A 13968-nucleotide genomic window follows, 5' to 3' on the forward strand; every position below is an offset into this window, starting at 1 on the left:
CTCTCCTGCCCTCACTCAGTCCACGCTGATGGCACAGCTCTCCTAGGCTCTCTCTCCCACTGTACTGAATGGTCAGAATGACCTAGTTTCAGACGACTCTGAGATCAGAAGCAGGCGTCACTGTACTATTCTTCTAGAGCTTGTCATGGTCTTCAGCCCCGGGGTATGGTTTGATGTAGGAGCAGGTACCCAGGATGCTGACCTCATCAAGTTAAAGACCTCCAGTGTCACTGGCTGTTACTGCCTGCTTTGTACCTCAAGAGTAGCAAGCCTAGGGATGTTTCTTACTGTCAACCTTATTGCTGCTGCTTCTTCTTCTTCTTTTTTTTTTTTTTGGATTTAGAGATAGAGCTTCTCTGTGTAGCCCTGGCTATCCTGGAACTCACTCTGTAGGCCAAGCTGGCCTCGAACTCATAGATATCCATCCACCTTCCTCTGCCTCCTAAGTGCAGCAATTAAAGGCATATACCACCATCACCTGGCAATCCTACTCTTTCTTGGTCTAACATCAATTTTGTCTACTTCATGCCCAAAGGGACTAAAGAAACACAGGTCTCTGTTGTGTAGAAGCCTATAAAATAGCTGGAAACATTTAAAAAAAAAAGTAAATTTGAAAAGAAAATTAATGTAAAGTAGGTTTGAATGTACCCCTCAGAGCCTCACAGAATAAATAACACATCTCACACTGTTATCTATTCACATCTGGCTTTCCCCTTGAAGGTTCGGATTACACACACACACACACACAAATATTAGACCACATTATGAAATCTAATACTCTAATAAAACAAGACATTTTCTTCCTATTCAATATAAAATTGACATGCCCTGTTAACAGTGGGAGCAACTAGAAGAAATACAGCTGTATATCAAGAAGGGCTAACAAAGAATGATTTACAAAGCACAGCCCTCCAAACAGGTGACCATGAACGCCCACGACACAGGCTTCCTGGCTTCCGGAGGGCCGCTGAAATGGCAGGCATAAAAAGGCTACATTCTAACCTGCACAGGACCGAATTAGGCCCTCTGAGTGTGGGTGACAGCTGTGTGGCTTGGGCAGTTTGCAAGGCCACTGGTCGTGGAGCCAGGATTTATCCCTAGTGCATGAACCGGCTTTCTGGAACCCATTCCTTACGGAGGGATACCTTGCTCAGCCTAGATACAGGGGGAGGGCCTTAGACCTGCCTCAAGTGACTCCCATGGGAAGGCTCGCCCTCTCTAAGGAGTAAATGGGGCTGGGTAGGTAGAAGGTGAGGTGAATGGGAGGAAGGGAGAGGGAACTGGGATTGGTAGGTAAAATTTTAAAAGATTGTTTAAAAAAATTAAAGTAAAATAAAATTTAAAAAAAAGCAGCTACTTTCCTTATAGGCAATTCAGTATGCCAGGTTCCTTTGCTGGTCTCCAATGGTGTACTCAGCCTGTTATCAATGGGTAACCCCATTTTGGGAGTAGTGTTAGTATTCAGGCATCTGCACTGCCCTGCCCTTGGGGTCCTAACAGGATACGTCCTCAGTTCTAGGCACTAAGAGCACCCCCTACGCACATTCACTAGGTTCCCTTTTAAAAGGGCTTTGACCACCTCCCATCTCTCTCTCTCTGCCTTTGTCTGTCTGTTCCTTTCTCGCTCCTGCCTCTTTCTTTTCTTCTGCTGCTCCTGTCCCCAGAGGCTGACCTCCCTCCCTCCCTCCCTCTTTTTGCGGTCCGCTTTCCCTAATACAGTCCCCTCCGCACGAATCTGTTGCATGGTGTCTTTCCCATGCTGCTTTTTAAAAATGACAAGTAACGCTCATGCCTTTTCCTCATGATCTCCCCAGTCTGTTCTCCAAGCAGGCATGTGGGGTGGCTTTCAAGAGCCCCAGGGTTCACACTGGTCAGGTCATCAAGAACACCTGTGCTTGGCTGCAGCCTAAGAAACATGACTGAAGCCCAGTACAGGGCCAAGTTCAAGTTCCCTGGCCACCAAAAGATCTAGATCTCAAAGAGGGACTTTACCAAATTGAATTCAAATGAACTAGAAGGTATGAGAGCTGAGAAGCAGCCCATCCCTGATGACTGCACTCTGGACAAGTGGCGGGCCCTGGACTCATGAAAGCTTCAACTGTGCTGTAGCACACTCTAGTGATGCTCACCAATAAGTCTCTCCCCTTCCATCCACGATACAAAAAAAAAAAAAAAAATTACAAAGGTTCTCGTAGTGGTGCTGGCAGACAAGAAGCAGATACAGAGAAATGTAGCAGAGAGAAACCACAGCCTGAAACAGTGAGGATTTCTCAGCAGATGCATTTCTATGTTTGACATTATTTCAGAGAAATAAGAAAACAGGCTGTACTAGGAACCAAAATTTCTTTCATTAAAAGAAAAATGGGTGGGTGTTGAAGAGATGGCCCAGTGGTTAAGAGCACAGGATACTCTCCCAAAGGACCCGGGTACAATTACCAGCACCCACAAAGCAGCTCACAACCGCCTATAGCTCCAGTCCAGGGGAATCTGATGCCCTATTCTGACTTCCACAGGCACCAGCGCCTCTGCCCCACAGAGCTCTGAACACGCGTAAAGGCATCTGCAGGGATACCTACCTTCCGGTGATCCTCCGGATCAGCAGGGAGTCTGGAATGCTGAACTCAATCACTGAATCAAGCTTCTCCTTCCTCTTCTCCATGAGGTCATCAAGCTGCAAAAGAGCATGGACCCACCTAAGCTCAATCAGCTCCATCCCCTTGAAGTAATTCATGTAAAGAGCCAGGATCTGCCACTGTGCAGCTGCGACAGCCACCACCTACCATTTCAGCCTGCCTCACAGTCCGAGGGAAGCCATCTAGGAGAAAGCCATTTTTGCATGAAGGACTCTCCAAATTCTTCTCAATGAGTTCCACAACCATTTCATCACTCACCTACAAGAAAAGAGCCCTGGTTCAACGCTGTCATCTAGGTGATACACCCCACACACAAGCTCAAGTCTATGCACAGAAGACTTGGTTTCCAAACAGCAAGACAGTTTGACGCCACAGATGCGAAGGCAGAGTAATTGTGGGGTGTCTCCATTATAGTTTGGATCTTAAATGTACCCCCTTGAGCTCACATATTGAAGGCCTGATCTCTAAGACTATATTCTTAAACCTTATGTATGTGTGTTGGGGAGGGAGGGAAGGCACATGCACCATGGCACACACTTGGAGCCACTTCTCACCTTCGACCTTTACTTGGGCTCAGCACTGAACTTTAGGTAATCAGACACGAGTAGAACACGCTTTTTTTTTTTTACACCTTCTTAGCCATCTTGCTTGAGTGAGTATACATTCTATCTGCCTCTATAAGGTGCGTAGCTTTGTTTTAATACACACTTTGCACAACAGTTCAACACAGCTCAGAAACACTGGCACCAAGCAGCCCTGGACTGGAACTGATCTAAAATAGTATTTTCTTCTTTAGTTGGCTTCTCTTACATATTTATCACAGCCACACAAAGATGACCAGGACAGACTCCATCTGCAACACTCACGTCCATAACTAGCTGGTGGCCAGACATGTCCCTCTCCTTGAAACTCTAATGTGTTCCAATAAACTGGGCAAGGGAAGAGGGATCCATGGGCTGCGCCCCAGCAGGACAGCTCTGTGTGTCTTGGGCCCTATGGGCCTCTTCCGCCAGTAATCCTTTAACCATCATATAACAGCTTATCAGCAACGGGCTGTCCTCAAGGTGAGGGTACACGGCAGAGACATCACCCGAGAACCAGGGGAGAAGAGCAGTTTGACTAGAACGTAGGGACATACCAATTATCCCTGATTCACAAGTTCATACCACGACTGATACGCTGGCTTGATTATTTATTTATCTGATCTGGGCTGTCTAAGGCATGAAAAAGAAGGGCACTGAATTGGCAATATTGGATCAGAAACAAGAACCAAAAAGCCACCACAGCATAGTCTAGGCCTTTCCAAAAAAGAAAAAAAAAATCCACCAAAAATCTTTCATTCTCCCAGGGCCTTTAAAGAGAGACAAGTTCCCACCTGTATTACAGCACAGGCTGTCATCTTGTCTAGTCTTATTTATTTATTAGATGTACTCTCCAATTCAACCTGGACTGCCACAGAGACAGACAGAAAGCACAGAGAGCGTTTTCTTTGGCATCCTAGTGCAAACCAGAAGAACAACCAAACTGTTCCAGGTCTGTCAGTGGATGCAGTTGTCTAGTCTTTATCTTCAGAACTGGCTATGAACTTAGGGACAAAGTATAAACTGCAACTGATGGAGGAGGGCTCGGTGATAAGCAATCTCACTGCCACATGCCCATTCTCTCTCACACAGAATTTCCTGCCAAAACCCAAAGTCCAAAATCTCTATCTTTCCGGCTTGATTCGTGGCCTCACTGATATAAAGGAATGGTAGGAAGGAATGTGTGGACAGACTGGTTGTGGTCCACACCTACCATCTCAACACCTGGGAGGCCAGCCTGCGACACACGTTAAGTGCCAGGTCAACTAGGTAAACACGTCAAATCTTGCTTCCGAAACAGAAACAGGGATGATGAAACGGCTTAGTGGGTACCACCCAAGCCTGACAACCTGACCTTGAACTCAGCACCCACGTGGTGGAAGAAGAGAGCTGTTTATCAAAAGCTGTCTTCCAGCCCCCACATGAATGCTGTGGCAGACGAATGCACACACTGACAGAGTATAATTTAGAAGATTAAAAACAGGAGCAAAACAAGGGCCAGAGGAACTGCAGTGTGGCCCAGTGGTCCAGCTCTCGCCTGCTGTGTTCAAGAACAAAGTGACTTCTGATAGTGTTACCAAAGTCATGCTCTAGAATGAATGTAAAAAGCAAGAGCTGGCCCAAGTAAAGGTTTAGTCAACTCACTGTGTTTGTCAAATCAAGCCAACTGGTTTATGACACAGGCTTACTTCCTTGTCAGAACTAGAGCGCCGGGCTGGAGAGACGGCTCAGCTGTTAAGAGCTAGGCTCACAACCAAAAGATAAGAAACCGAGCAGTGAGCCATAGAAGAGCTTTATGGGCATTCTGTGGTCTCCCAGAACCTCTCTGCATACACCCTAGAGTCTTGTCCCAGGAACAGTGCTTTTACTTGTTCTATTTAGTTTGGGTGAATTATAAAAAGTATTACATAGTATCTTCAAGAATACTGTGAACACATAGAAGGGGCTGGAGGAAGAAAAGGGAATGGGAGCGGGAAATGATATAATTATATATACATACATATGTATATGTATGTATGCATATATATTGTCTGTTTGTTTGCTTTTTAATTATTTATTTATTTATTATGTATACAACATTCCTTCTATGTATGCTTGCATGCCAGAAGAGGGCACCAGATCTCATTATAGATGGCTGTGAGCCACCATGTGGTTGCTGGGAATTGAACTCAGGACCTCTGGAAGAGCAGTCAGTGCTCTAAACCTCTGAGCCATCTCTCCAGCCCTGTTTCTTTGTTTTGAGAGGTTTCACTGTATAGTCCTGGTTAACCTGAAACTCAAATTCGAGACCTGCCTGCTTGCTTTTCAGTGATGGGATTAAAGGTCTGTGTGGCTGGTGGCGCACACACATACCCCTAAACTTGAAAAATTTATTATTTTATGTTTATGATGTTTTGCTGCATACCACGTGCATGCTTGATGCCTGCTGAGGTCAGAAGGGGTCGGATCTCGGGGAACTGTGGTTGTGACTGCCATGTGGGTGCCGCTAATCGAACCTAGGTCCCCTGAAAGTTATAAGTACTCTTTCTTAACTATTGAGCCATCTCTCCAGTACTTATAATACTACTTTAATTAAAAAGAAAGAAAGGAAAAAAGAATACCGCGAAAATGGCTGGCAAGATGGTTTTATGAGAAAAGTGCTTGCCCATATACACAAAATAATAAAACTATACAAATAAGTTGTGAACCAATAATAAGTCCAGAATCAAACAAATAATGTGCTCTGCTCGAAGTCCCTGTACCTGGCAGTCTGTTGGAAACATCTCCACACAGGACTACCTCAGAAGACTTTCTAGGACGGTGGAAATGTTCTGTGACTGCACTGGCTGGTGAAGACTTCGACTGTGTCTGCGATGAATAAGGAAGTCAACACCCAGAAGCCCATGCAGCGGGGCCACCACTCTGGACTCGGAACGGCAACACTCGCAGGTACGGCCAAACCTACCAGTTTTCCAGCATCCATCGTCGCCTTCAGCTTCTTGCCCAGCTCTGAACCTGAAGCCACCATGGCTCTCAGCATGTCCCCAGTGGCCAAATGGCAGACACAGAAGTTTTCTGCCAATCTGGGTGCCTGTGGAGTCAAAGACAAAAACCAAGAAAGAGTGAGCACTGTAAGCCCTGGCACTTTCCTTGTTTGTAATAGGAATAACAGCATCTTACCTTATATTCTAATGTGAAGCAATTATAGGGTTATTGTAAGAACTCTATGATTGCATGATATTCCAAGTAAAGTACTTGGAATCCACTTAGCATGCAAAAAAACTAGCGATTCCCACTAACCACACCACCAAAACACAAGCTCACGGCCCCTGCTCTGAGAACACACACAGCAGCTATGCAATACTTCACATGGCTGCTGTGACCCTTAGGCAGCTCATTCTCTAAAGCAGACGGGCCAAGGCCGGCACACTGTGTGCTCAGGTATCTTCCACAGGGTGAATGTGTTCCTGTGGTATGCTGTGGCCTCTAGGTCTCACAGCTGGGGCAGGCAAGGCAGACCTGCTGCAGTATCCTGGCTAAATCTTCCTCCTCGCAGGCCCAGAACAGCTTGCACATCTGTTTAACGTGAAGAACGCATCCCTCAGAAAGCGGCTGTGATGTGTACACGCTGTGTGCAGGCATCACCTGCAGGTCAGTTTTAGGAGGTGTCTGGTTTGTTTCGTGACAAGGTTTTGTTATGGAGCTCAGGCTGGTCTCATGATCTCGAACCCCAGCCTCCTGAGGGGCTGAGATTACAGACACATTGCCCCCGCTGGCCCAACATGGCCTTTTGGCCAAAAGTGTAGGCTTAAGCCAAGCCCCAGTACCCCACTCCCGACTTATATGGCTTGAAGAGTTACTTCTCTCTAGTTTGAAATCTCCAAGTAAAATGGAGAGGGTAATAAGACCATATCACTGAGCCCATATGGGTTCTACACAGAACTGGCACATGCAAAGTCCTCAGTGAGCAGTAGCTGCTATAGCAACCTTTGCCCTGGTTCTGTTCATTCAGGCGGAAAGAAAATATTCGCTCACACCTCTTCCATGAATCCTGAAGCCAAGGAAATGGAGGGCTAGGAGACCCAGATCCCAAAGCTCACAGATTGTGCTGGAATAGACATAGCTCGGTGGTAAGGCACACACAAGGTATTGCCACATGTGTTTAGCTTTTCCCATAATGACATCAAACAGAAGCACACAGAGAGCCTGGTGGACTTTAAATGGAAAAAGGTCTGGACACTTGGTTCTGTATTCGCAGGTGGAGCTTTCTGTTGAGTTGTTTTAGGAGGTAAGCAGCTGGGATCCCTGTCTAAACTAGTTCACTGGGTGTGATCTTGGGTACAAAACAAAAATCGATGGGGCTCGATGCAGGAAATTCTGGTCCTGATTCACAGATTAATTCCACGGAGGGAAAGTGTTAGGGACTGCACCGCGGAGAAAAGGTCACAACGGAAAAGCCAGCGGCACTGTGGACACACCCCCAGGAAACAGCACTTTCTACCAATCCAATCCTTGTTTATTAAGGTTAACTTGAGTGGACAAATCACAAAAGCAGGGGTCAAAACACCCGAGAAAAGCTGCACCGGGAAATCAAATGTTCGAATGTTATCCCGCAGTGTCCGCTGCTCACACTCCTGGAAAGGTGACTGCACAGCTGTATGAAGAGCACACACCACCAACAGGGCGGATGTGGCCGTGCGGGAGATCCTGCGCTGTGGAGACTATGGATGGGCCCTGTCTAGGGCACTCAACCGCTGTGCGATTCGGGCGGGGGCAGACAGCTCAGCTGGGAAGGCCCTTGCTCTGTGAGCACAATAACCCGGCTGAGTTCTAGCTCCAGAAACCATGTTTTAAAAAAAAACTAGGTGTGGTGATGCTTGCTAAGAACTCCAGCCAGGGTTGGAGCGGAGACAGACAGATCCCTGAACTCACAGGCCAGCTAGTCTAACCTATTTGATGAGCACCAGGCCAGTGAGATATCCCACCTAGGAAAAGAAAAAAAATATATATATATATATACGTATATATATACGTATATATATATATATTTGCCCAGAGTCATCTCTCAGCCCAGAAATCATTGAGGAAATTCACTTTAGCCATGCTGACACGAACCATGTAATATGAAATTATACAGGTACAAGAGGAAGTGGTGGGAAGAAAACAAACATCACTGAGCAGGCCCTTGTCAGCAGGCAGTCTAAGCAGGGGATGGGGGTAAGAGGAGGGCAGGAGAGTCCGTGAAGGGTCATCTGGAGTAAAATGCATGCCTGCCCTACTGGAATGGATGCCCACTGCTGGCAGATCTTCTCATTTTCACCAGGAAAAAAGAGCTGTAATTTCTTGTCTTTTAAATTTCACAACTGAAAACATTCCATAGTCAACCCATTACTTAGAAAGCTGACAAAAAAAAAAAAATGGGAACAAACCAAGCATTTAAATGGGCTTTATAAACCGGGCAAGCAAATAGGGCATGGAAAGTTTGTACAAGTTAAGCGCCAGCTGTGGAACGTGCTTGGAATCTCACACCAGCGAGGCTGAGTTTCAGGCCAGCCTGGGCTACCTGCTGAGACATGGGGGGAGGGGGTTCAGCGAGGAGAGGAGATATCTCAGCCAAGGAATGAAAAGGGAGTAATAGAGTCAGAACGCTATGGCGTTACCACCATAATTAATTACCAGACTTAGGAAACCCATAGCAACCGCTCCAAACATTGCAAGTGTCTGAAGGACAGAACAAGGCAGCGCCTGGGTAGCCAGGCCAAGAAACTGAATCTGAAAAACTACGCAGCAAACTAAAGATCTGCAGGAATGGAAGAGGGCAGCCTGTTAAACACACCAAAGGAATACTAACTGAAAACTTGTAGGTTTCTTCCACAAAACTATAGCATAAGAAAGAGGAACAGGGCAAACAAGATGGCTGAGCAGGTAAAGGCCACCATGCCTGACGACCTGACTTCAATTCTAGGGACCCATACAATAATCTAATGATTGAAAAAAATAAAAACAGAAAGACTTAAAATTATCATATGTATGAAACCAATAGAAATTTGAACACTGACTATTGAAATTTGTTAATTTTTAGGGGATATTGTATTTATTTTCTAAGCTTGTTTTAGAGATACTAAAATATACTGTAAAAATGTTATGGTGTCTGGATCTGATTTATCATAATTTGAGGGAGCGTGGATGGGGAGGCAGTGTCTGCCATCAGCTGATGGTTACTGGGGGTCACTACACCATGCTTTCCTTCTTGTGGTTCTGAGGAGTGAACGCAAGACCTTACATAGCTAGGTAAATGAGCTCCCAGCAAACACATTCCCAGCTCTGTTATTCTGAGACAAGGTCTTAGTAAGATGTCCAGACTGATCTCATTCTTAGCCTGGACAGGACTTGAACTAGTGAGCCTCTTGCTCTAGCCTCCCTAGCAGCTGAGGTTACAGCCTTTCACCTGCACCTTTATGTTTATTTAAAACTTACAATAAAAAGTTTGGGTGTGTGGGGGTGTGTCTCCGGGCTCTCACTCTGCAGTCTCTGTGTGAACTTTTGTTCAACGCTATAAAGCTACAACCACCAATATCTTTATGGCTCCTGGTATAGAGAGGGAGGCGGATGGAGTGATTGTTGTATATTTTCTGGGTTTTTTTTTGTTTTTGTTTTTTTTTTTGTTTTTTCGAGACAGGGTCTCTCTGTAGCTCTGGAGCCTGTCCTGGAACTAGCTTTGTAGACCAGGCTGGTCTCAAACTCACAGAGATCCACCTGCCTCTGCCTCCCGAGTGCTGGGATTAAAGGCGTGCACCACCATCGCCCGGCTGTTGTATATTTTCTGAAGACCCAGTTCTTTGTTTCGTGGTGTTGTTTTTGGACACACAGGGTCTCACTCTGTATAGCAAAGCTAGTCTCAAACTTGGCCGTAGTCTTTCGGATTACAGAATGTATGAGCTGTTTCTCTCACTCTCTTCCTTTTGGTTTTTTTGAGACAGGGTTTCTCTGTGTATCCCTGGCTGTATTGGAACTCACTACGTAGACCAGGCTGGCCTCGAACTCACAGAGGCCTGCCTATGACTCCTGAGTGTTGGGATTAAAGGCCTGCACCACCACTGGCTCGGCCACACTTAGCTTCTTAGCTTTCAAGTCAGACTTCTAATTACTTCACAAAGCCTTCTTGGACCAACTCCTGCCACTGCTGTATCTTCTTCCATGAGCTCACTGGTGTACTGTCCTCCTAACCCTGAATAAATCAGCTTGGCGACGAACTGCAACAGAGCTGGGCGCAGAGGGATCTGCTGCTGAGGAGTCAGCATTCACTGTGTTCCTGCCAGGTGCCATCCCAGCAACGAGGAATGGATGGGTGCCCCCAACAGAAAGGCTACGAGCTCCAATAGCCTCGGACGCTCTTCCTTTCCCAGGTGAAAACACAGGAGCTAAGAAATCACAGCACTTGCTAGACTATAAGGTCCTGACTCAGCACGGGAGAGCTGTCCATTTCACGGCTGAAGCAATCAATGTCAGGAGAAACTGAAAAAGGTCACACAGGAGCAGTCCTGTCCAGGACAGTAACTCAGAGTAGGAGCTGTCCACATCCAAAATTAAACCCGCTTAGACTGCAGATTACCTAACTACTGAGAGTGGCAGCAACAGGAACGACGAGATGTCAACATCACTGAGTGCAAGGTAGTGGTGGAACCTCAGGAAAAAAGAACCTGTAAGTTTATAGAGAGAGATGGTATAGTGGTCCTTTGTGACCTACAGCCCAGAGGCAGAGGTAAAGTCAGAAGAAGTGAACTAAGCCTTCCACCTCCTCTCTCTTTCCTCATCACCCCCATTAACCCGTGGACCTCATCCATCCCCAGCCACTCCATCAAGTGTCAGGAGATGTGACAGGTGTTACAGAGGTCCCCACAAGGAGTCAGATGATGAGCTGCTGGCCAAAACTTTTAGAACTTAGCAAACAGGACAGGTGACATGGCCGAGTAGATAAAGTAGCTTGCCATCGAGTCTGATGACCTCAGTTGGTTCCCTGGGTTCCACTTGGTAGAAAGAGAAAATGACTCCAGCAAGTTGTCCTCTGACCTCCATATATACCATGGCATGCATGGTTATCTTTAAAAAAAAATAACAATAAACTCAGTAGTGCTAGCAAGACTGGGGACAGAATGGTGTCCATTTGCTTGAGAAGCCTGCCTTGAAAGGATTCCTTTAAAGATCAGCAACGTCCCAAGGCCTAGGGTCTGGCAGGGAGGTAGAAGTGAGAAGTGGGTGGGTGATGCCAAACCCTGGGCAAGAATTCAAAGTATGAGTTTCCAAATCCTGTGAGATCATAAATCCCAATCCTGACCTATGGCCCAGATGCCAAGTGAGGCCCTGGAGTGGGGCAGAAGGCAGCTCCAATCCTCTGGAGGTACACGTCTTCAAGAAGCCGATGTCACTGATCTCAGAAAGCCATTGGACCTCTGGGCCTGCTTTCCTACCTGCTGGCCCGGTATGTTAGCGTCCCAAGATCACACAACTAAAAATCATTAAGAGTTATCTTGTGCCACTCACAACCAGCATGGCTCCCGCGCTTTATAAACATGACCAACACATTCACCTCCAGCTTTCGGGTGAACTGGAAGGGTTTTCGCCCATCCCCCTCAACGCTGGTGCCTCAATCATGACCCTGCCTCACTCTTGGCAGTACGCCTCGATCAGCACACGCCAGCTCTCACTGTGCTCCACGTGCTGCAGAGACTTTCTTACCCCTAGTTATTAATCATTAAAAAAAGTTCTACCCCCTTGTGTATGGAAGTTATCCCTGACTCAGGATAATCCACTCCCAACTTGGAGGGCGTCTTCGCCACAAAGCTTTCTCCCACTCGGGCCTGGGATCCAGAGCTTCAGTCTGGGGGGGGATCGCCCTACCTAATTCACGATTTTCAGCTAACAGCTCCTGGATCCCCTAACACGACCCCTTAGCCTGGGTTCCCCCCAAGTGCCCCAAGCCCACTTCAGCCTCCTCCGACCTCCGACTGAGTCCCTCCCCTAAACACCGCTTCACAGTCTGGGACCTCCGCGAGGGTCTCTGCAGGCCAGAGCTCACCGCCCCGCTCCGGAGCGGGAAACGAGCTTCCGGCTCTCCGACTGCCCTGACCTTGCAGCTCCGCGGGATCCACCGCCGAGCGTGCAGAGGAGCGGACACTCACCTGGGTCCCCTTGCCAGCCCCGGGAGGCCCCAGCAACACAGCCCGGATGCCCTTCCGACTCTCTGGCTCGGGAGCCAGCGCGCTGGGAGCCATGTCTGCCAATGCCTCACTCCGCCAGCCGCCAGCACACCTCACCGGCGGGGCTAGCGCTTCCAGGCCAGCGCACAGACTACTCCGGGCTCGCACTGGCTGCTCGCCACGTCCGTCAGCCCTCTGCGCCCGCCCGCGAGCCTGACGGATGCTTGTGTCTCCCAATCGTACGCCGAGTCTGAGAGACTCTGTTTCTGATTGGGCAGAGAGTTGAGGAAGAGGCGGACCAGCCTGGGAAGAGTGGGGCTGAGAGCGCGTGCGGCTTTCGGCTGGTGTGTGTAGTGGGCGGGAAATCGAGCTGGAAGCCCGGTGCTGGAGGGAAGTTCTAGTTCGGCGTTTGACAGTTAATCTCCGGAGGCTCCATTTGAGCCCTGTGAAATTGCCCTTGAGAGTGTGAGTAAAAATCACTCCGTGAAAACAAATTGGCAACAACGTATCTCATACCCTTTGCTCCAGTAATTCCACTTTCAGGAATTCAAAGGACCTAACCAAGGAGTATGTAATGATTCTTTAACAAAGATGTTGATCGCCTTATTCAAACATTCCCAAGGCGCAACACACTGAAATAGCTCAAATGCCCAACAATAAGACTGGTTAAATAAATTCGAACAAATTTGTATTTTGGACCTCCCTCCCCCCCACCCCCGAAACACAAGGGCAAATGCTCCCCCGGCCCCCAGAAACTCGCAGCAGTTACAAGAAAGCCCAGTTTTGTTTGATCCTTTCAAGTGCAGACCTCTGGAGTGTGGTTAGGGAAACGTCTCCCTTAAAAGTCCCTGTAAAAAGGTGTACAATGAATCCTACAATAACCTGGCGTGCAGACTTTAGCTAGCTGGGAGGACCACACTGAAAGCTTGCCTAGGCGACTGAATTCAAGTCTAGCCTGGGGAATTTAATGAGACCTGACTCAAACAGAAGACAGCTGGGGCTATAGTGCAAAGAGGGGTTTCTGGGCTTAATCCCCAGGACCCACACATATGCCTACACAATCTCCCTGACTTTTAAGTCAGGAAAAAGAGTTTTTATCCAGAGAGATAAGCCTGTTTGGGACAAGGAAATGATGTCTCCAGCGTTTTGGTGTGTCAAAGTTTTATCTCGGCACAAAGAAGCCTTTCTCAACCTTTAGTGAAAAAGCGATTGGGAAACCATTGCTTCCCCCACAGGCACATAACAACCATTTTCCACATCCTAGTGGTAAATCTGCTGCCTCTTCAGCCACTTTAACTCATGGATGGCAACAGGCTGGCTAGGTCAGCTGGTAAAGACATTGGCCATCAAAGCCTAAGTAAGTACTAGTGTTTGAATCCAAAGACCCAAAAAGGGAGCTGGAGAGATGGCTCAGCGGTTAAGAGCATTGCCTGCTCTTCCAGAGGTCCTGAGTTCAAGTCCCAGCAACCACATGGTGGCTCAAAACCATCTGTAATGAGGTCTGGTGCCCTCTTCAGGCATGCATGCAGACAGAACATTGTATACATAATAAATAAATTACAAAAAAAAAAAAAAAAA

General features: G+C 47.3%; 1 protein-coding gene and 1 non-coding gene across 3 annotated transcripts in view; both read right to left on the reverse strand.

Moving 5' to 3' along the window:
- Ak2 (adenylate kinase 2) overlaps positions 1–12528 on the reverse strand; it is a 21370-nt gene extending 8842 nt beyond the window's left edge. For both annotated transcript variants that reach the window (XM_005353209.2, XM_005353208.2), the window contains exons 1-4: positions 12373–12528; positions 6159–6284; positions 2781–2891; positions 2577–2671 (exon numbers count right to left, since the gene is read on the reverse strand). In XM_005353209.2, the coding sequence (XP_005353266.1) occupies positions 2577–2671; positions 2781–2891; positions 6159–6284; positions 12373–12465 (425 nt within the window). In that variant the 5' untranslated portion in view covers positions 12466–12528. The remainder of the gene's footprint in view (positions 1–2576; positions 2672–2780; positions 2892–6158; positions 6285–12372) is intronic.
- LOC113456722 lies at positions 4057–4184 on the reverse strand. The gene has a single exon (XR_003377472.1). It is a non-coding gene; the product is annotated as a small nucleolar RNA SNORA31 (small nucleolar RNA).
- Positions 12529–13968: the final 1440 nt, after the last annotated feature.

This window comes from Microtus ochrogaster, chromosome 10 (genome assembly GCF_000317375.1).
Source record: "Microtus ochrogaster isolate Prairie Vole_2 chromosome 10, MicOch1.0, whole genome shotgun sequence".
In the NCBI taxonomy this organism is placed as follows: domain Eukaryota; kingdom Metazoa; phylum Chordata; class Mammalia; order Rodentia; family Cricetidae; genus Microtus; species Microtus ochrogaster.